Below are 21,331 nucleotides of genomic sequence, written 5' to 3'. Positions count from 1 at the left end.
AGGGACGAAGTCATAACCAGTTTGAAGAGAAGGTCACTAAAGACTGAGTCATCAGCAACAGTTTTTCTTGCTCTAACTAGGGCATTCTGATCTGATCAAGAGGAAAGTCCTGCCTTAGCCAAGTCTTCTATCATCTCTCCTTCATGTATGAGTTAGAAGTTATCTATATCAAATTAAGAGAGCATGACTTTATGACTTTTCAGAAGAGATAGAATGTCAAAAATGTTCAGGTCTCATTTGCATTTAATAACGTACAATAGAACTAGAAACATTAGAATTATCAGGTTATGTGAGTTGGTCTGTCTTCTCCTTTTAAAAAAATATTATGAGTGACTTTCTTAGGGCTTATAGAAAGAGCTTTTCCATGTTTGTCTTAATCTGCCATTATACAGTTTATCCATTTCACCCCTTTGCAGGGAGCAGTCCTACATGGAAAGTGTTGTGACTTTTCTACAGGATGTTGTGCCACAGGTAAGTGTCTGTGGGTTCAGAAACAGTAGGTTTTACCATTGGGCAGGGAGCCTCTGAAATGTTCTGTTTCCTAAACTTGATACTGGTATCCTCAACTTCGAAAAGACTTCATGTTTTAGCATCCTAACATTGGTGTGGTGGAGCTATGCTTGTTATTAGATATGTCTTAGTTTTGTGCTGACAGTGGCATGATTATTACTCCTCAGGCCTTGCTTTCCTTAGAGGAATCTGGTGAGAGATTGGACTTGGAAGACTCTCTAGTTGGGTTCTGTTTCCAAAATCTTTTTCTTGTCCTAGTTAAATGTTGCCTGTCTGACATGGGACGAGCAATCTATGCTTTACATTTCATTAACTAGATACTATGTTAACTAAATATGGAGCACAAATCTACATCTCTTTCATATTGAGCAGTATTTTTATGCCATGTAGAGTATGCCTTGTTATTCTAACCTGTGAGAGAGTAAGCAAGCCCCTTACTATGCCCTTTATACATGTGTAATGAAGAATGAGAGCTGTCCTCCTAGGATCATCTCTAGCGCACTGTTGCCATACTTAATGTAAGTATCACTTGGCACACTTGTTAAAAATAATAATTGCCAGGCCCCTCTCCCAGAGAGTTTGATTTGGTGGAATTGTGGCGGCATCTAGTAACTTGTATCTCTGGGAAGAATCTCAACCTGATTCTTATGAAACAGTAGTTTTGGGAAGCACTGTTTAGTGGTACTACTGAAGTGGAAGGTTTCTGTTTTATCTGACTGCTAATGTGTCTGTAACTGCACTGTTCGAAGAGAATATTCATAGATCCAATGTCCCAGTTTAAAAAAAAAAAGATTTTATTTATTTAATTTTAGAGAGTGGGGAAGGGAAGGAAAAGGGGAGAAGAAACATCAGTGTGTGAGAGATACATTGATTGGTTGCCTCTCACACGCCCCCACCTGTGACCTGGCCTGCAACCCAGGCATGTGCCCTGACTGGGAATTGAACTGGTGACCTTTTGGTTTGCAGGCCAGTGCTCAATCTCCTGAGCCACACCAGGCAGGGCTCCAGTGTTCCAGTTTTATAAAACACTGGAATCCAGATTTCACTTTTATTAAACAAATAGTATTCATCAAGTACTAAGGAATGTTGGTATTTATTATGTTCAGTCAATTTTAATGAAAATAGGTCACAAGGACCTCCGGTCTGCAGGGCACGTAAGGAGAAACACGTGCTTTTCTTTCCTGAGGAACTTGATTAGTAAGGGAAGTCAAATTTCTTGAAACAACCACAGGTAATAGCAACAGATCAGTTAGTGTTACACATGGTAGTACAGAGTGAATATTTAATTGCAAAGGAATAAATAGAAAAGAAAAAGTGAAAGAATTGAGTCCCAAAGGTCACTGTAAGAAGCAATAATGGAAATGAATGGAAAGGCTGTGTATTTGATGTTGAGGGAAACTAGTTAGCTGGGTATGGTAGGCAACAGGGTTGCTGTGGCCGGAGAGCATCCTGTATTCTGCAGAGAACGCCAGGCTTAGGTTTTCTATCAACTCCTTTCTCGTAAGCCCTGAGCCCTGGCGTGAGGCTAGTTCCAAGGAAGGGCATATAAAAATTTTTGTAGTTTGCCTGCCCCTAGAGTTCTTCTTTATCAAATTTTTACAAAGCGATCTTTTGTGCTATTGAAACCCTGCATAACAAGCAGTTCTGGTTGCTGAGAAGAAAGGCCGTGGGCAGGGGCTTTGAGGGAGTAGTTGGAGGCTTTTAAGAGTTAGAATTTCATTCAAGAAGTTTATGTTAGGCAAGTCATTATTCTAGTTACTGTGGAAGGAAAGCAAAAATTCAGGCAGCAGACATTTACTTGAGCACGTATTATGGATCTGGCACTGTTTCAAGTTGAGGGGATACTTTGTGCCCATTCTTAAGGCTTCATGGTCTAGTGTAGCAGTTGGCAAACTTTGTAAAGGTCTGGAGAGGATAAGCTTTGCAGTTCACAAAATTTCTGTAGCAACTACTCAGCACTGCTTTCTTTGTAGAGCAAAGGGCAGAGCTATATTAAAATAAACCTTTATGAACAGAGGTGGTAGGCCAGGTTTGGTGACTCATGGCCTGTTTTAATTTTATTTAAATTTTATTTTTCAATTATAGTTTAAATTCAGTATTATTTTGTATGGGTCTCAGGTGTACAGCATGGTCTTTTTTCTACATTTAGTTCAGAATCCCCAATTGGTACTTTGCAGTCACCCATTTAGAAAATATTTTTTTCTGATGATACTATGTTCCAACTCCTGCTGTATTCTGGGAATCATCAGATTATTCTCAGGGTCTCTGATACCCCCCCAATGGGAGTAAATGTGTTAGACTGGTATCAGCTTTTCAGTTATCACAAATAGAGTCAATTCCCATTGTGTTTAAGAGATGTCATTGATGGCTGGTAGAGGCCCTTCGCTGTGCCCTTTGATCTAATAATTGTACTTATGAAAAGCTATTAAAAAACAATTTAACAAAGAAAAACGTGAAAGCCCAGATCTTTTCATTTTTTAAAATTACACATTTTTGGTGTAAAAATTGTAGTCAGCCCAAATGTCAAAAGCAGCCAAGGAAACGATGATATGTTGCTCCTATTGAACAATTTGCTGTTTTTAAAAATTATAATTTTGGCAGCAGCACACAACGGGAGTTTTTCTCTATAGTGCAGAAAATAACACAACACAACATATCTACAGTGATCTTAGCTGTGTCCTTTAAAATTCAACAATAACTTATGAATGTATAGATGTGTTAGAAATCAGATAAAGAATAAAAGGAGATATAAACAAATCCTGTCAGTAATGGGGTGAAAGTTTTGATTGAAGAAGAGCCTGAGATAGGAAAAAATAAGTTGTCCTAAATGTATTGTGGTATCTTAGATTGGATCCTGGAGCAGAGTAAGGATATTAGTGGAAGAACTGGTGAAATCCAATAAAACTTCAGGCTAAATTAATAGTAATGAATCAATTAGTTTCATAGTTTTGACAAATGCACCATGTTAAGGTGAGATTTGGTTAGATTATGTAGTTCACATTAGGGGAATTAGGGGAATCTGGTTGAGGTGTATACACTATACTATGTTTAGTAATATAAAATTATTCCAAAGTAAAAAGTTTATTTTTTAAAAAGAGTTTTCAAGGATGAGAAGAGCAAGACCAAAGGAGAAGAAGAAGAAGGATGGGAAGATAAAGTTGATGAAAATGATGAGAGGGAAGGGAAGGCTGAAGATAAAGTTGGTGATAGTGAGGGTTTTTCTCTTTAAAGGAATTAACTGCCCTATACACATCTCACTTGTTCTTTCTATTTTTTTATTTTTTAGATTTTATTTATTTTTAGAGAGAGGTGAGGGAGGGAGAAAGAGAGGCAGAGAAACATCAATCAGTTGCCTCTTGCACGCCCCCAACTGGGGACCTGGCCGGCAACCCAGGCTTGTGCCCTGACTGGTAATTGAACCAGTGACCTTTTGGTTCATAGGCCGATGCTCAGTCCACTGAACCACACCAGCCAGGACATCACTTGTGTTTTTTTAAAAAGACAATTGAAATCACAGGATTTTGTGTGTGTGTGTGTGTGTGTGTGTGTGTGTGTTTGTAAAGTAAGCCTACTATTAAAGTAAATGTCTTTTAATAGTATTTTCAATGGCCATTAACTTTGTATGGTATGTACAGGGGCTATAAATTGGCATGGAAATTTAAAGCAGGTCATGTATAACACAGATAATGTATGGGATGGTAGTTTTTGTATGCTTTTGACATAACATATTAAATAATAGTTCTCTGTACCGAGAACCACATTTTTGACATTCTAAATGCTTTCAAGTATATACAATCTTTAAAATTTAAGAAATAAAAACATTTGCTTTGAATACTGATGGGTACCCTTGATACTTTTCCTATGACTTCAGGACAGTTTATGTTTATCTTTGTGACCCTTGCAGGTGTGTAGGAACTAGCTAATAGGTTGAATCTAGAAGCCAGGTCAGAGGCTGAAAAGGTAATGCTTTTTTCCCCAACACTGACCTGTGCCCTTCATGAGAAGCAGAAAGTAATACTCCCTTTTGTGTGTGCATGTGTGAGTATAAGCAAGTGAATTTATTCTTGTCTTCTTGTGCTATATTTCTAAGCCTAGAAGAGAAAAGCAAATAGAGCTTTTAATTGTTTTATGATTTAGGAAAATATGGTATTATGTATATACTTTCCTATTCTACTTATAACGTCGGTAAGTACATTTAAAAATTCTTTTTAAATTATAGTTGACATTCAATATTTATATTAGTTTTAGGTGTACAGCCTAGTGGTTAGACAATTATATAATGTATGAAGTGGTTCCCACGCCCCCTCCCTCCCCAATAATTCTAGTACCCACCAGGCACCATACATAATTATTACAATATTATTGACTGTATTCCTTATGCTCAGAGAAGGAAAACTCTGACTCCAAAAAACCTCCGCTGCCTTGCGGCATACCTCTTCAGGGGAAAGGCTAAGGGAGTAAACCCCGACAGAATATCCGGAGCCGGAGTCCCTAAGGCGGTTTGACGTTGTAGTCAACACCGGCAACTCCTGCGGCGCACCTGAAGCCAAGCTGTATTGACTCCGTCTTTCCCTTGGACCCTTCAGCTGCGAAGAGAGGGGGGGTCTGCTGCATGGGCAACAGCAGACCCTCCATATCACCCTGCCCAGGCTCTGTAGCTTCAGCTTCACTGGAGAGGACACTCCAGCGTCATCGCAAGATGTCGATTCAACACGGGAGGAGACAGATACCGTGTCACTCCCGAGTCGGACTGCACAGCCATTCTCGGCGATGCAGATAGACTCTTAAGAAGCTACACCATCGTCTCTCGAGATGGACGGCTGCCGACGATTCCTTATGCTGTAGAGTGTAATTGCCTGATCATAAATACCTGGGTACTAAATAGATACCTGTGGTGGTTTTGTTTATTTCTTAAGCCTTCTTATATGTTGACCAATATAGAGGATGATTTAGTTTTTTGAGTGCTTTTGAATTATAGTGATGCTTCCTAAGACTATGATCATTATATTTTAGATTTCTGCAGTTCTTTAGTAGGTTAAAACCCCTTTTTTGGACCAAGGTTATCAAACTCCTGGATAACTTTCTTTGGGAATAAAAATATTACGAAATGTGCTAGTTTCCAAGATGTAGGATTGGTGAAATTATAATTTAATTTATTTAAGTTACTCTTTGTTTTGAACATTAGTAATATCAGAGCTGTAAAATATTTTTATTCAGACGTTTTTGTTTACTATGCAGGCTTACAGTGGAACACCTCTAACAGAAGAAAAGGAGAAAATAGTCTGGGTCAGATTTGAAAATGCAGATTTAAATGGTATGGTTTTAACTTTTTGGGACATATGAATTAAATGTTTTCTTGAGGCTGACCTGATTCCAACAAAGAACCTTTTCTTGAATCATTATTTTTCTTACAGAAACTTTTTAGTTTTCAAAGTAAATTTATTTTTAATTGAAAAAGGAGCATAATCACACTACAGAAACTTCATTAGAACTAATATTGTATTGTACAAGTAATTGTAACATATCATACCTAGCCTTAAACTTGAAGCCCAAGTGAGAGGGGGTTGTCCTATGTCTTCCCAAGCTACCGTGTCTGTCATCTTCTGGCTGAGCTTGGGAGGCACTGGTGAGAAATTGAATGGGAGGATGGGAAAGAGGGAAGAGTATTATTCCCTCTCCTTCTTGCTGGCAGCAGCTGTATTTCCTCTGCGGTTCTGGGTTCCCCTGGGCAGCTCCACCGGCAGTCCAGTTTCTAATCTATCTTCCTAGCCTAGAGGTAGTAATGACTTCCTGCTGTTGCTAATCCAATAGTTTGCCTAGCAGTTCCTCTTTTGGCTTCTCAGCTAACCAGAGGTCTGCATTAAATCCCCAATTATAAATACGCTGAATTGTTTTAATTTTCTAGTTGGACCTGGATTTGTCTCCTCTAGACTTCTCAAATATAATGTCATATTTTCTTTTAAAAGTTACTCTCCAGGATGAGAGAAGCTAAATATTGTTTCGGCAAACTGGTTTCTTTTATTTATTTATTTATCGAAAATGAAAAACAAAACAATTATTTATTTATTTATTTTTAGAGTGAGGGGAAGGGAGGGAGATAGAGAGGGAGAGAAACATCAATGTGTGGTTGTCTCTCATGTGCCCCCAACTGGGGATCTGGCCCACAACCCAGGTATGTGCCCTGACTGAGAATTGAACTGGAGGCCCTTTGGTTCGCAGGCCGGTGCTCAGTCCACTGAGCCACACCAGCCAGGGCAAATTGGTTTCTTTTAAATTTTGGATTTTCTATCAGCTGGTTTGTTCAAATAATGAAAACTTGTTGGGCCCTCTTTATGGGGAATAAAATGTTCATTTGTAGGAATGATTATGATATATAAACTTTTCATAATATATTCCTTTTTAAAAGTTATATTTTTAATTTTTATTTTGTGACTCAAATTTCCTTGTTTACTAGCATGTCCTTCCTTTTTCTTCTTTATTAATAACTATAATACAGTGTCTGAATTGAACGCTGCTCTGGTGATTGCTCTCTGTTTCTTAAAACAGTCTTGGGAACTCTGTTTTTCTGCCTGAAATTAAAAAGTGCTTCCAGTTGGCCCCTTGCCTCCAGGCTGTATCCTGTTTGATATGGTTTATCTCGGTTAGGGTGGAGGATCCAGTCTTAGGTCCTCCTAGGTATCTCCATTTCTAATCAATGTGTTAATTCTGGCTGTTGTGAAGTAGAGATCCCTACTTTTGGAGTTCATTAAAGTGGGGCAAAGGCCCTTTGTATCATGATTGCTGTTTTATTTCTCTTTTCCAGCAGTCTGATTTATCCCTAAGCTTATTTTTCTTAAGGTGCCATACTGAAAAAGATGTAGCCAAAACAGTTTAATAGTCTGACATTTTTCTATCAAATTCCCTAACAGTGTGCATATAGTTTGAGTCCCAAAATACATCTGGTTATCCACCTGTTTTACTACACTATAACAAGCACTGCCAAGTCTCTAGTCTCTGAGGGGAAATTCTTAGCACCCTCTAGACTTATTGACTTGGCCAATTCAAATATCAAGTCCAGTACTAAACTTAGGCATCAGTTTTTATATTCAACATCCCTTTTTTTCAGTTGCAAGTGATTGGTTTAAGGGAATCTAAAAATTTTTTTTTAATGTGGTAAAATGTACATAAAGTTTATTATCCTAACCATTTTTAAGTGTACAGTTTAGTAGTCTTGAGTATAGTAAGTCCTCACTTAACATTGTTGATAGGTTCTTGGAACTGTGGTGGAACAAAGTATAACAAAACCAATTTTACATAGGCTGACTGAGATGAATTAATTTTTCTACAGTATCTCATCAATATTATAGTGAGATGACATTGAATGAAACCGTTATTATTTGAGGACCTACTGTACATTCACATTATTATACAGCCAATCTCTAGAACTCTTCATTTTGTAAAATTGAAATTCTGTACCCATTAAACAACTCCACATTCTTTTCCCACTAGCATCTGACAACCACAGTTCTACATTATGTCTCTATAATTTTGACTACTCTAGGTACCTCATAAGTGGTATTGTTACAGAATGAAATGGGGTTCTTTCACGTGGCACCTTGGTGTAAAACCCAGCATTTAGTGTTGAGGAAAACAGGTCTTTATTTACAGTATTCCAACCTGGGGAGGACAGTGAGCACTTCAACTCAGAGCCCTGCTCTCCCACGGGACCCAGCACTTCCCTTGCTCCCCAAAAGGCTGGAAGCCAAAAACATGCCCAGAAGTTCCCCATCCCTTATGTGTCAGCTGTCTCCTTCAGGATCTGGGGTATGATGTCATCAGCCTCCACATAACAGTCCAGGAAAACATGTGCCATGTTGCACTGGATCACGCATGGTTCTCTCTCTGCCCTTTCAAAGCCGCATGGATCTCTTCTACCTCCTTGCAAACCGCGTGGTTTCCTCTACTCTGCCTGTAAACTGTGTGGCGCTCTCTCTCTGCAAACTGCATGGTTCTCCCTACTCTACCTCCTTGTAAACCACGTAGAACTCCCTACTCTCCCCCAAAATGGCTGCTGCCTTATTTTTAAATCCCTGACTGCATGGGCAGGATGACTGGTTCTGACCATTCACAGAACCTTGCTCAGGCCCTGTGTGCTCTTTCCTCACCCTTCCAAGGTTAAAACCCCTCCCATCTCCTTGGGGCCTTGGAAGAACTAAACCATTTGCATAACTTAGACTCTAGCTATCAGAGGTAGATATGCAAAGGCATCATGAAAGCTGTCCCCTTCCCCCATCTGCCACCCCCAGGATCTGGGGAATTCTGGGGACTGCACTCTGTAACAAGATCAGATGATGTATATACCAAAAGACATAGAATATTATTTAAAAAATTAGATGTTAGACATAATGAGAATTGTGCCCTAGGAAAATAAATTTACAATTCTGAATTTTGCTGGAAATTATAGAATCATGTGCTATTAACTTTGTCAGTGAATTTCTATAAAGAAAATCAGTATTAACAATTATTGATTATAAACTGTTAAAAATTAAAAAAAAAGATTATTTATTTATTTTAAGAGACAGGGAAGGGAGGGAGAAAGAGAGAGAAGCAAACATCAATATGTGGTTGCCTCTCATGTGCCCTCAACTGGGGACCTGGCCCGCAACCCAGGAATGTGCCCTCACTGGGAATTGAACCAGGGACCCTTTGGTTTGCAGGCCAGTGCTCAATCCACTGAGCAGCACCAGCCAGGGCCTGTTAAAGATTTTGATCTTATTATTTGGCAACAGGAAGTCACTAATGTAGAGGATGGAGGTGAGGAAGTATGTCATTATTTGTGTTTTAAAGCACGCACACTGACTGTAGTATGGGTTTTGATTGGCAGTGTTGGATACGAGAAGCTATTAATGCTTTTGGAATAGATGTTGCTGGGACAGAGCGGTGTTACAAGGAGAGAGCTGTTTAGGAAGACAGGGATTAGTAATAGATTTATTATTAGGGGGAAAGAAGAAGGTGGTTCTTTTCACTGAAAGAGGGAACCCTGGAAGATCAGGATTGGGGAGAAAAATCACGATTTTTGAGTGGAATTTGCTCTTCTGTTGATACACCCAAAAGTCCATTTTGAGGAAGTTACTAGCAGATACCAACGGAAGCAATGGGATCACCTCATGGAGAGTAGACTGTGAGAAGACAAGGGAGCTTAGGAATTGTCAACGTAAGAAACATCCAAACCTGTAGAAAATTTTTATGAGTTTGAGCTGAACTGATTGAGATATTGCTCTGGAACATGGCAGTTTTCCTACTTATTTTATACATTAGAATCTCTTTGGTCACAAATTAGGGAAGAGGGAGAAAACTAAATGGGGAATTCTCTGAAATTGGTTAAAAAGTAAAAGGGATAGACCCATACTTGATTGTTAACAGCTGACAATTAACATGATAGCAATAATAATGATGGGTTCTGTGGTCCCTGGTTTTGGTGAGAGGTTGTGCCCTGAGGGGTCTGGCAAAAGGGGATTACTCTAACATTCCAAAGGTATGTTATGTAGATGAAAAGCCAACAAACAGGCTCCGTTAAGGTAAAGATTGACCAAAGATTGACCGTTGTCCAGGAAGATACTGGCCTAGGACAAGACTATCCACCTAGACTCCCCGCCAACACTAGTTTAGGAAGTTTTAATTTCAGACCGGATGTGGTTAATTTTGGTCTCTTGAGTTTGTAAACCCTCTATGGAGGCCTCCACTGAGCTTGTCAGGTTTAATATGGGGTCCCTTTTTTGTCCGTAGGATTAGTTTTGGAAAGTTATTCCAATATTTAAAGACTAGATAGAAAAGGAGGAACCAGTAGAGGGTGACTAGAGAGATATGAGGAAAATGAAAAGTTTAATCCTGGAAAATGAAGGCAAATTATTTTAAGGAGAAAATGGTGAGCATTGGTCATAGCTGCTGAATAGTTTAATAAGATATGCTTGAAAAACATGTTGGATACAACCATGTTAAAAAACAAAATTCACCTGAATGAGTTGCTTTAAGTGATTCACGAATCGGGCAGCAAATGGTCTGGGAACTAGATGGGCTTGTACAAAATGGCTTGTAGAAAGAAGGGTGGACGAGGGAGCTATGGACGAAAGGGAAGAAAGGATTGTTTTGGGGCGGGGCACCTTTTCTTTGGGGAAAAGAGATAGGGAAGAGTGTTCATTGTGCAGATTGCCTCTTTCTGTGTGGGGTGGGGCTTAGAGAGAGAGCCCTCCAGACAGATCACATCGCTGGGCTGGACCTTAAAATCCCAATCTGGGAGTGGTTAGTCAGGTATTAAATCTAGGTTTGGTATTGGGCCTTCAGCATTGAGTGGTGCCATTTTGAGCTGTGGTTTTCTCTTTAACAACAAGTTGGAGGTTACTGGCAGCTCTAGCAAAAGTGACTCGGGAGGAGTGCTCGGTGCAGAAACTGTCCTGAAATAGATTTTTAGTGAGTGAGAGATGAAAAATGAGAGGTATCAACAACTCAGTCAAGGAATTTAGCTTTTAGGAGAGGAGAGTGATGAAGCCAAATAAAAGGAGAGGAATATTATCACTTTAATTTAGGATTTTTAAAAACCTTATATATTGTACAAATGTATCATGGTAAATAGCACAAAACGAAAGTATAGATCAGTGAATGAGTTTTTACAAATCTAACACCTATGTAACCATCACCTAGGGTAAGATAGAGAATATGGCTATGTGCCTAGTGATTTTGAATCTCTCATGGAGTTACTCCATATAAAATTTTTGTGTCTCCCCTGTTTTGCTCATTATGTCTGTGAGGTTCATCTGTGTTATGGTGTATGGTAGTAGTTCATTCTTTTTTTCTGTGCTGAAGAGTATTCCAGGGTAGCAATATAACACTGGCTTGTCCATTCTGTTGATGCGCATTTGGGTTGATTGCAGCTTTTGACTCTTTTCAAATAGTCTTGCTTATGAATATTCTTGTGCGTGTCTCCTAGTGTATATGCATGTGCTCAGGCTTCCAATGAGGATATATAGCTAGAGTAGAACTGCTTGGTGGTCCAAAGGGGTGGTATCTTCAACTTGAGTATGCTGTCAGACTGTTTTCCGAAGGGGTTGTACTAATTTACACTCACCAGCAGTGAATAAGCCACCCATTTGCTCCACATCCTCTCAACACTTGGTTTTTGTCATTGTGGTTTTAATTAGCATTTCCTTGATTACAACAGATGAGGTTGAGCCACTTTTCATCTTTATCGATCATTTGACTATCTTCTTGTTGAAGTGCTTTTTCATGTCTCTGGCTGATTTTTCCAATGACTTATCTTTCATATTGATTTTTAATCACTACATGGGCTGGACAAATCCTTGTGTGGATGTGCTTGTTGCAAGTCTCCCATGCTGTGGCTTGCCTTTTCAGTGCTGTGGTAAGAGTGGCTCATGATTAACAGAAGTTCTTCATTTTAATGTAAAAATAACACAGTAGAATTTGCCAGTCTTCTATGTTAAGAGTTTTTTTTTTGTGTGTGTATGTGTGTCCTGTTAAGAAATCTTCCCCTATCCTGTGATCATGAGTATGCTTTTCTGTATTATCTTTTATGGTTTAATTTTATCCATGTCAGTAATATCTAAAATCCACTGGTATGGATTTATTTGAAAAATTTTAAAAGATAAGGGGGCACTTCACCATGTTTAAATACTCTTTAGGAATTGAAGATATAGAGAAAGAATGATTGGAAAAAAGGCTCCTGAGAAGGAGGTGGAGGAAGGAATCCAAAGCACAGATGGAGGGATTTGCTTTAGACAGAAGGAAAAACAATTCTAATAGGATGGAAGGTGGAGAGGCTGCTACACATCAGGCTTTGGCAACAGGAAATTTCTCAGGATGAAACATAATGAGTGAGGAGAGAGTGGGTGGAGCTAGGGTTGGCACAAAATTTAAGAAAGTCATTGAAGAAATTGTAGAATAAGTTCTAGGAACAGAATAAATTTGTTGTGCAGTTTTGAGGATCCAGTTGAGGTTTGTGGAGATTGCTTAATTTGTAGTGGCACCAATTCTGCCTCAGTGATTTTCCTGTATCAGTTCTTGGCTGCCGTGGAACATAGTAGGATAGTAGGTAGTTGGGTTCATCTAGCATTGGGGTTTTGCTATTTGGGTGTCATGCAAAGATCCCACACAAAGTGATAAGAGAATGTAGATTAATGACAAATTACTGCAATGATCAATCAAAAACTATAAGATGGGAGGAGAGTCTAAGGTTAGTCTAAAGGGAGAAAGCAGGGATATCAGTGAACTGGAGTCTTAATAAAGTCAAAGAGTGAATCATAATGGAAGATAGAGTTGTGATCTGAGATAGAATGCTAGAAGTAGTAATTTCTGAGGGGCAACAGTTTTGTTCAATAAGAATATCTTATAATACTGATTATATAACTGGTGTGTAATGTTAACTGATATAAATTGGAAAAGTTGATTGCACAGTACATGTAATTATTTTGTAGGGGACTATATGCCGAGTGGTTTCAGACATATCAAGATTCATTTGCTTTACATAAAGGAGCATAATTTTTTTCATTGCTGAATTTACAAATACTAGAAATTCTAAATGATTATACTTCTCGTGTTATATTTATTTAATTTTGGTACAATATTTCACTTTCATTTGTTATTTACAGATGGCTTTGTTTCTGATATTAATATTCCCTAGCTCTCTAGTGAGAGTTTGATTTTTTAAAATCTTACTTGTGCTGATAATTATAGGTACTCTGTTTAAATGAAAAACTATTTTTATGGTTTCAGCTTCCTGTTCACGTTCTTTTAAATGATATCTTCTATATACTTCTGCACTTATTTTTTATTGAGAAACAATTGAAACAATTTAGCACTAATGGCATTAAAGAACTGTGTTGTTTTCTTGACTGAAATTGTTTCATTCTAATTTCTCTGTTACTTAATTTAATGTAGATACATCAAGAAATCTGGAATTTCATGAAATACACAGCACTGGTAATGAGCCGCCTTTGCTGATTATGATTGGCTACAGTGATGGAATGCAGGTCTGGAGCATCCCTGTAAGTACGAAGATGGTTGGGTTCCTAAAATATAATACCCTCCAGCATGCTAGCTAATTTGAAATCTGGTAGTACTTTCAGAAAGGTCTCTTCTGTTTACTTCATAGTAATTGCTGAAGATATTGCTATGGGTGCAACACCATACAAGGCACAAGGAATAAGGGGCAAGTGTGAAATCAGAGCAGCTGTAAGTGTTCTGTAAAGTGAGCCAGGAACTGTGGGAATCACTTTACATGCCCGATCTCATTTTTTTGTCATGGTCACTCTATTAAGTAGGTATTGTTCTACCTTCCCGACCCCCATTTTACAGACAATTAAACAGGCTTACAGCAGGCTTCCTTTAAATATTAGTGATCATTATAAAAAATGCTTTGAATTAGTTAAAACATTCACTTTGTACAAAATTCAGGAGATATACTCGTGAAAGGTTAAAAATCTCCCTCTCACTCTTGTTCCCCTTTCCCCTACCTTGAGGCAACCAGGTTTTCTAGTTTCTTAAGTATTCTTATAGCTATATAGCTATATTTAATGCAAAAAAATGTAATTATATTTCTCCCACTCTGTTCTCTCCTAACAGATGGAAGCATATTAGTTTGTACCTTGCTATTTTTTACTCGTAAAGCCAGTATTCTGAGAGTTACTTCATTGAATTTTATAGCTGCATATAATCTATTTGGAGTTTTCTTAATTTATATATCTTGTTCATTATTATTGAAAAACAGAAATATACTTTAAAAAAATTAGAAATAATATGTAATACATAAACTTGAACAAAGGTTATTTTATATCTGTATATTTGTGTAGGGTAAATGCCAATTTTGATAAATGTTTCAAATTGCCAGATATGATCCCAGTTTGCCTTTAAAATCCTACATGTTCCTGTTTGGGATGACCAAAGATAAAATGTCCTAAAAGAGAAAGAGGCTTGGTAGAGTCACAGCTCAGTGAATTGTAGTAGGGATTGCATACTTTGGCTTGTAGTTATTTAGGCACATTCTGGTTTTGGGCATGGCCTAAATATGGCATGTTCTCAGTGGATGGGGGTGGGGCAGTGTGGACAGAGACTTCTCTTCTTTGGTTCTTTTGCCATTGGAGGCTTCAGGCCAATAGAATAGCCAATAGAATTTTATTTTTATTTTTATTTTTGACGATTTTATTTATGTTTATTTTAAGAGGTTTTTTTAAAAGTATATTTTATTGATTATGTTGTTCATCAGTTTGAATTTCTTTCCCCTTTGCTATCCTCTGCCCAGAACCCTCTTCCCTTCAGAAATCCCACCCCCCTTAGTTCATATCCATGGTTCATGCATGTAAGTTCTTTGGCTTCACCCTTTCCTATATTATTCTTAACTTCCCTCTGTCTATTTTGTACCAACCAATTATGCTGCTTAATCCCTGCACCATTTCCCCATTTCTCCCCCTTCCCCTTCCCAGCTGATAACCCTCCAGATGATTCCCATACCTATGATTCTGTTCCAATTTGGTTTGCCTAGTTGGATTTTGTTTTTATTTTTTAGATTAAGTCGTTGATAGTTGTGAGTTTGTTGTCATTTTAATTTTCATAGTTTTGATCTTTTTCTTAAATAAATCCCTTTGACATTTCATATAATAATGGCTTGGTGATGATGAACTTCTTTAGCTTTACCTTGTCTGGGAAGCACTTCATACGCCCTTCCATTCTAAATGATAGCTTTGCTGGATAGAGTAATCTTGGTTGTAGGTCCTTGCTTTTCATCACATCGAATACTGCTTGCCAGCCCCTTCTTGCCTGCAAAGTTTCTTTTGAGAAATCAGCTGACAGTCTTATAGGAACCCCTTTGTAGGTAACTCTCCACTTCTCCCTTGCTGCTTTTAAGATTCTCTCTTTATCTTTCACCTTTGGCATTTTAATTATGATGTGTCTTGGTGTGGTCCTCTTTGGGTCTAGCTTGTTTGGGACTCTCAGTGCTTCCTGGACTTGTATATCTGTTTCCTTCGCCAAATTTGGGAAATTTTCCTCCATTATTTTTTCACATAAGTTTTCAATTTCTTGCTCTTCCTCTTCTCCTTCTGGCACTCCCATGATTTGGATGTTGGCACGTTTAAAGTTGTCCCAGAGGTTCTCAAGCCTCTCCTCATTTTTTTCAATTCTTGTTCCCTCATTCTGTACTGGTTGACTGTTTTTGTCTTCCTTATGTTCCAAATCATTGATTTGAATCCCAGTTTCCTTCCCTTCACCATTGGTTTTGTGTGGATTTTCCTTTGTTTCACTTAGCATAGCCTTCACTTCTTCCCTTATGCGTTTGCCATACTCAAGCATATCTGTCAAGCCTGTGAGCATCTTTATCACCAGTCTTTTGAACTCTGTCTGTTAGGTTGTCTTATCTCGTCGTCTGTTAGGTTGGCTATCTCCTCGTTGCTTAGTTCTCCCACTGGAACCTTGATCCGTTCCCCTTTTTGGGCCACACTTCTCTGTCTCCTCATCTTGACAGGCTCCTGTGTTTGTTTGCCTCCACGTCCCAGGTAGAGCTGTTGCTCCTGTTATGTTGTAAGAGGCAGAGCCTTAGGTATTCATCAGTACAAGGAAATCTGTTTCACCACTCCGTGGCGCTGTGTGTGGGGGAGGGGTCTGAAAGGGAATAATGCTGCTTGCTCAGCACTCGTCCCTTTTCCAGGTACTTATCCCACTTTTGTATGGGACTGGTACCCCTCTAGCTGCTGCCCTGGCCGTCATTCCCAGAGTGGGTGGGTCTGTGGACGTTCTAGGTCTGTGGGGGCCCTTTAAACAAGCAGACTCTGCTGAGAAACCAGCGGTTTCTGCCTCTGCCTGAACCCCCACTGGTTTGCACAGTCAGAAGCAATGAGGCTTGATTTTCCCCCGCATTGGGACTGTGAGCTGCATGGTCTGGTCTGGAGCTAGGAATGCTCCCCAGGTGTCCTTCCCAACTTCTTAAAACGCGTTAACTGCGATTTCTGTTGGCCTGCCGCTGCTGCTGCTCCTCCTGCCACCACCACAGCTCATCCTCTCCGCCCTTCCTACCTGTCTGGATGAGGATTTCTTCTTTATATCTTTGTTTGTTGGACTTCCATGGAGCTTGATTTTCTGGAACTTCTGGTTATCTCTAGATAGTTGAGGTAGTTGTATTTTTTCTTAGTTGTGGCGGGGGATGCAGCATCTGCCTAGGCCTCCATGTTGGCCGGCAGTGTTTTTTTTTTTTTTAGAGAGATGGTTAAGGGAGGACGAAAGAGAAACATCAATGTGAGGTTGCCTCTCGCACGCCTCCAGCTGGGGCCTGGCCTGCAACCCAGGCATGTGCCCTGACTGGGAATCGAACTGACAGCTCATTAGTTTGCAGGCTGACACTGAATCCACTGAGCCACACCAGCCAGGGCCTAGAATTTTAATTTGTACCCCTAACATATGCATTCACCAAACTTGTTTGAATCCCGCCGTGTGCATATTCCAGCTAGACTTCCCCCTGCCTTTTTTATGTTGTTGTTCTTCTGGGTAATATCATTACTTCTTAAAATATTTATAAGCAAACATATATTGCTGCAAAATTAATGGAAATCAGGATATTTTTGAGTGCAGGATTTTGGCTTCCGTGGTGTAAGGATTTAAGTGACCAGCACACCAGACTTCATAATTATTTAACATTTGAAGTAAAATATTATTTGTTCTTTGATAAATCACTTGTGATGAACTTTAGCCTTCCCTTTAATCATTTAATTATGTATTATATTATTAGGTATTGATTTGGGGTTTTGTATTTCTTGTTTTTAAAGATTGGCCTTTTTTTTTTTTTTTTTTCCGCAAAGGTAGAAGATTCCTGCTGGTATGGCATGGAATTAGTGTCCTCTTTCTTTAGCCTTTTGGAATGTGTAGTTGACATTTTTCAAGGCCCTGAAATATTCTTTGTAATTTAAGTACCAAGCCAAAGGCATGGATAAAGTACTTGAAATCTAGCAGTGGTTTAAAAAATTTTTTCTTCCTACCAAGGGAACTGTTTCTGTGTTATGATCAGAGAAAAGGATTCTGTAAACATAACTTTTTCTTAATAGAGACTACATTTTGACTCATTACACTAGTTGTTGACAGACTTCAAGGCCAAGAGGAAGCTCAAGCTTTAACAAGAAGGTTGAACCTTGCGTGATCAGGGGCGTGACTGGGTTGAGCACATTCCTTTGGTGGCACTCAGGCTACCCACTTGTGTTGGTTATAATTAGAGGCATCACTTTTAATAGCTCCAAAGGTGACTTGTGTTAAGCACTGAGTAACTTAAAGGTTTTCTGAGTACCTTAAGTGACTTCTTTTTTTTACTTTTTTATTTATTGATTTTAGAGAGAGGAAGAGAGAGAGGAAGGGAGACAGGGAGAAGAGAGAGAGAGAGACAAGGAGAGATGGAGAGACATTGATTTGTTGTTCCACTTATTGGTGCATTAATTGTTTGCTTCTTGTATGTGCTCTGACCGGAGATGGAACCCACAACCTTGGCATATGGGGATGATGCTCTAACCAACTGAGCAGCCCAGCCAGGGCCTAAATTACTTCTTTAAAGTAGTTCTTATGCCCAGATTGTATTTTGAGAGACTTGAATAATCTTTTCTTCATGGATATTGCTGTAGAATACTATAGTCCTGGAAGGACTGTTTCAAAATTAGGGTGCATTGTTGGAAAACAAGCTCCTTCTGTGGCACTGATTGAGCTCTTACTATGTTCAAAGAGCTTTATATATACATTAGCTCATCTATTGTATACTGTGAGGTAGAAGTTACCCTGTTTTATAACTTGTAAGACGTAGATCTGGAATTCCAACTTAATTCTGTCTGACTTCATATTCAGAGTCTGTGATCTAAGAGTTATACTTCATTACTTCCCAAATTGATCGCAGAAATATGTCATGCAGGTAGTTTGACAGTTTTAGTTTTCATTGTAAAAGGTTATGATGTACCTTCAAATATTGATCTTTTTAGACTACTGTGACTGTTATCCATTACTTTAATCAAACCCTTCTGAAACTTGTTTATCACTAGTCAGTTATTCAGTAATCATTTAAGTGTTCCCATGTGCCAGACAGTGGGGAGCTAATGTTGGTTAACCTAGAAGTAATCCTGGCTCGTAGGGATCTTTGCAGACCATAAATTGTATTTGCTTTCTTTAAATTTTATTTAATTTATTGAGGTGATATTGTTTAATAAAATTATATAGGTTTCAGGTGTACAGTTCTATAATGCATTATCGTATTGGGTTGGCCAAAAAGTTGGTTTAGTTTTTTTCCATAAAATAAGGCACATTTTTAATTTTCACCAATAACTTTATTGACTTGGATATTTTGAGTATGTCAGGTACCTCCCACATGGTATAACATTGATTTTTCTCAAAGTCTCAATTTGATTGTTGTCAACTTCAACTGGTCTATCAGTTGAAGCATCATTCAGCAAGGAATCTCCATCACGAAACTTCACAGACCACTTCTGACATGTTCAATCAGTCACAGCACCTTCTCCATACCCTGCACACAGCTTTTCTTGTGTTTCAGTTGCATTTTTACCTTTCTTCAAATAATAAAGCATAATATGCCAAAAATGTTGCTTATTTCCTTCCATCTTCAATATTAAAATGGCTACACAAAAATTCACCAATTTTGCTAAGTTTTTTTTAAATGCATGTTGATATGACAACTGTACAGTACAATCTAACAAAATTGTTTTGAATGAAATCAAAGACTACTAAGTGCTTTACTAGAGCCATCGTTTGGAAAAAACCAAATGAACTTTTTGGCTAACCTAGTTGTGTAGTATTATGTGTTCACGACCCCAAGTCAGATCTCCTTACATCACTGCTTATCCCCGCTTTACCCTCTTCTACTTCTTCCACCTGCCTTTCCCTCCAGTAAGCACCGTACTGTTTGTTGTCTGTGTCTTTGAGGGTTTTTTCCTTAATCTTGTCATCTTTTTCATGCAGCCACCAGCCCCCTCCCCTCTGACAGCCGTCAGTCTGTTCTCTGTATCTAAGAGTCTGTTTCTGTTTTGTTTGTGAGTTTATTTTGTTCATTAGATTCCACATATAATTAAAATCATATGGTATTTTTTTTAATTAGTGTTATGGGTTTCTTTGGATATTCCCTGAAGTGAAATTGCTGGGTCATAAGGCAGTTCCATTTAAAATTTTCTGAGGTAACTCCATACTGCTTTCCACAGTGGCTGCACCAGTCTGCATTCCTGCCAACAGTGCACTAGGGTTCCCTTTTCTCCAAATCCTTGGCAACACTTGTTGTTTGTGATTTATTGATGATAGCCATTCTGACAGGTGTCTATAGGTCTGTTTTTATGCCAGTACTCTGCTGTTTCTTTATTATTTTATTTTTATTTATTTTTACATGCTCACGCAAGGACTTTTTAATCAGAGGAAGGGAGGGATGGTGGGGAGCAGGGCACGAGAGAGACACACAGGCAGACATCGATTTGAGAAACATTAGTTGGTTACCTTTTCATATGCGCCCCGACTCAGAATCAAACCTGCAACCTTTTGGTGTACAGGATGATACTCCAGCCAACTGAGCCACACTGACCAGGGCGGTACCATGCTGTTTTGATACTATGGCCTTGAGTATAGTTTGATATCAGATAGTGTGATTCCTCCCACTTTTGAGTAAGTGTAGGTGAGCAGAATGTCAATCTTTGTCCAAATCATAGCCCAGTTTTGCTTCAAGTTTGTGCTTGGTTCTCCCTTCTGTAGATTTTATATAACTATCCCACCTATGAGTCTCAGATTAAGAAAATAAACATATCTTGGTTAAATATTTTAAAAATAGTCTATAAAGTAAGTGCACAAAGCCCTGGCTGCTGTGGCTCAGTGGATTGAGCGTTGGCCTGCGAGCCAAGTGTCGCTGGTTCGATTCCCAGTCAGGGCACATGACTAGGTTGCACGTCAGGTCTCCAGTTGGGGGTGCAATTGAGAGGCAGTCACACAGTGATGTTTCTCTCCCTCTCTCTCTCCTTTCCTCTCTCTAAAAATAAATAAACAAATAAATTATTTAAAAAAAAAAAGGGCACAAATATGAAAGCAGCTCAGGTGACACCCAGGAGTATAGTGAAGTAGAGTCGGCTCAGAAGCAGAACTAGGCAGAAGTTATTTTCTCTGCTTCCCAGTCCCTACCTCTTTGTGTATGAGATGGCTGCAGGAAAACACCAGTTCCCCCAGCTTTCCCAGGCTGTCGGGTCCCTTGTTCCAACACACCTGATATAACAGAAGAAATAACGATTATTTGTTACGCTGATGGTCTGGATAAACAGGCCTTATTCTCCCCCATGCCTAACATTGTCATTGCTCTTTTTGGTAATGTAAATATAGACTCTAGTTTATAATCCTTAATTTAAAAATACACAAAGTTATACTAAAACCCATATACTTTTATGGGAATCATATAAAAAAGCAGCAGCTCTGAATTCTTCCTTTCTTAATTCCTTCATTTCTATTAGATGTTATCTTATTATTTGTTTTAGTTATTTGAAAGCATCATTCATACATTTTCAGTTTTTTTCCTCCCAATCTTACAAATAGATTGACTTGGTGCCATGAACTAGGAGGACTTAAGAGGTGTTCACTTATTCAACACAGGTCTGGGATAAAATGTTCATTTTGAGCAAAATAGACATGATCTTTGGTCCAATAGAGCTAGTAGGAGGGGTGGATTTAAGTAAAAATAAATTAATGTAACAACTTAAATTGTAATGTGAAGAAAATAAGAAAATATTATAATAAGCGATTGGCACATAAGTTAATTAAGATTTAGGTGCGAAAAGAT

General features: G+C 38.7%; 1 protein-coding gene across 12 annotated transcripts in view; it reads left to right on the top strand.

Moving 5' to 3' along the window:
• BCAS3 (BCAS3 microtubule associated cell migration factor) overlaps positions 1-21,331 on the top strand; it is a 489,419-nt gene that overhangs the window by 4,127 nt on the left and 463,961 nt on the right. For all 12 annotated transcript variants that reach the window (XM_090257347.1, XM_090257345.1, XM_090257343.1 and 9 more), the window contains 3 exons: positions 417-471; positions 5,749-5,824; positions 13,438-13,544. In XM_090257347.1, coding sequence (XP_090113473.1) covers positions 417-471; positions 5,749-5,824; positions 13,438-13,544 — 238 coding nt within the window. The remainder of the gene's footprint in view (positions 1-416; positions 472-5,748; positions 5,825-13,437; positions 13,545-21,331) is intronic.

This window comes from Furipterus horrens, unplaced genomic scaffold, assembly GCF_987537825.1.
Source record: "Furipterus horrens unplaced genomic scaffold, mFurHor1.1.pri manual_scaffold_11, whole genome shotgun sequence".
Lineage (NCBI taxonomy): Eukaryota > Metazoa > Chordata > Mammalia > Chiroptera > Furipteridae > Furipterus > Furipterus horrens.
This window is presented reverse-complemented; position numbering and strand designations above follow the sequence as displayed.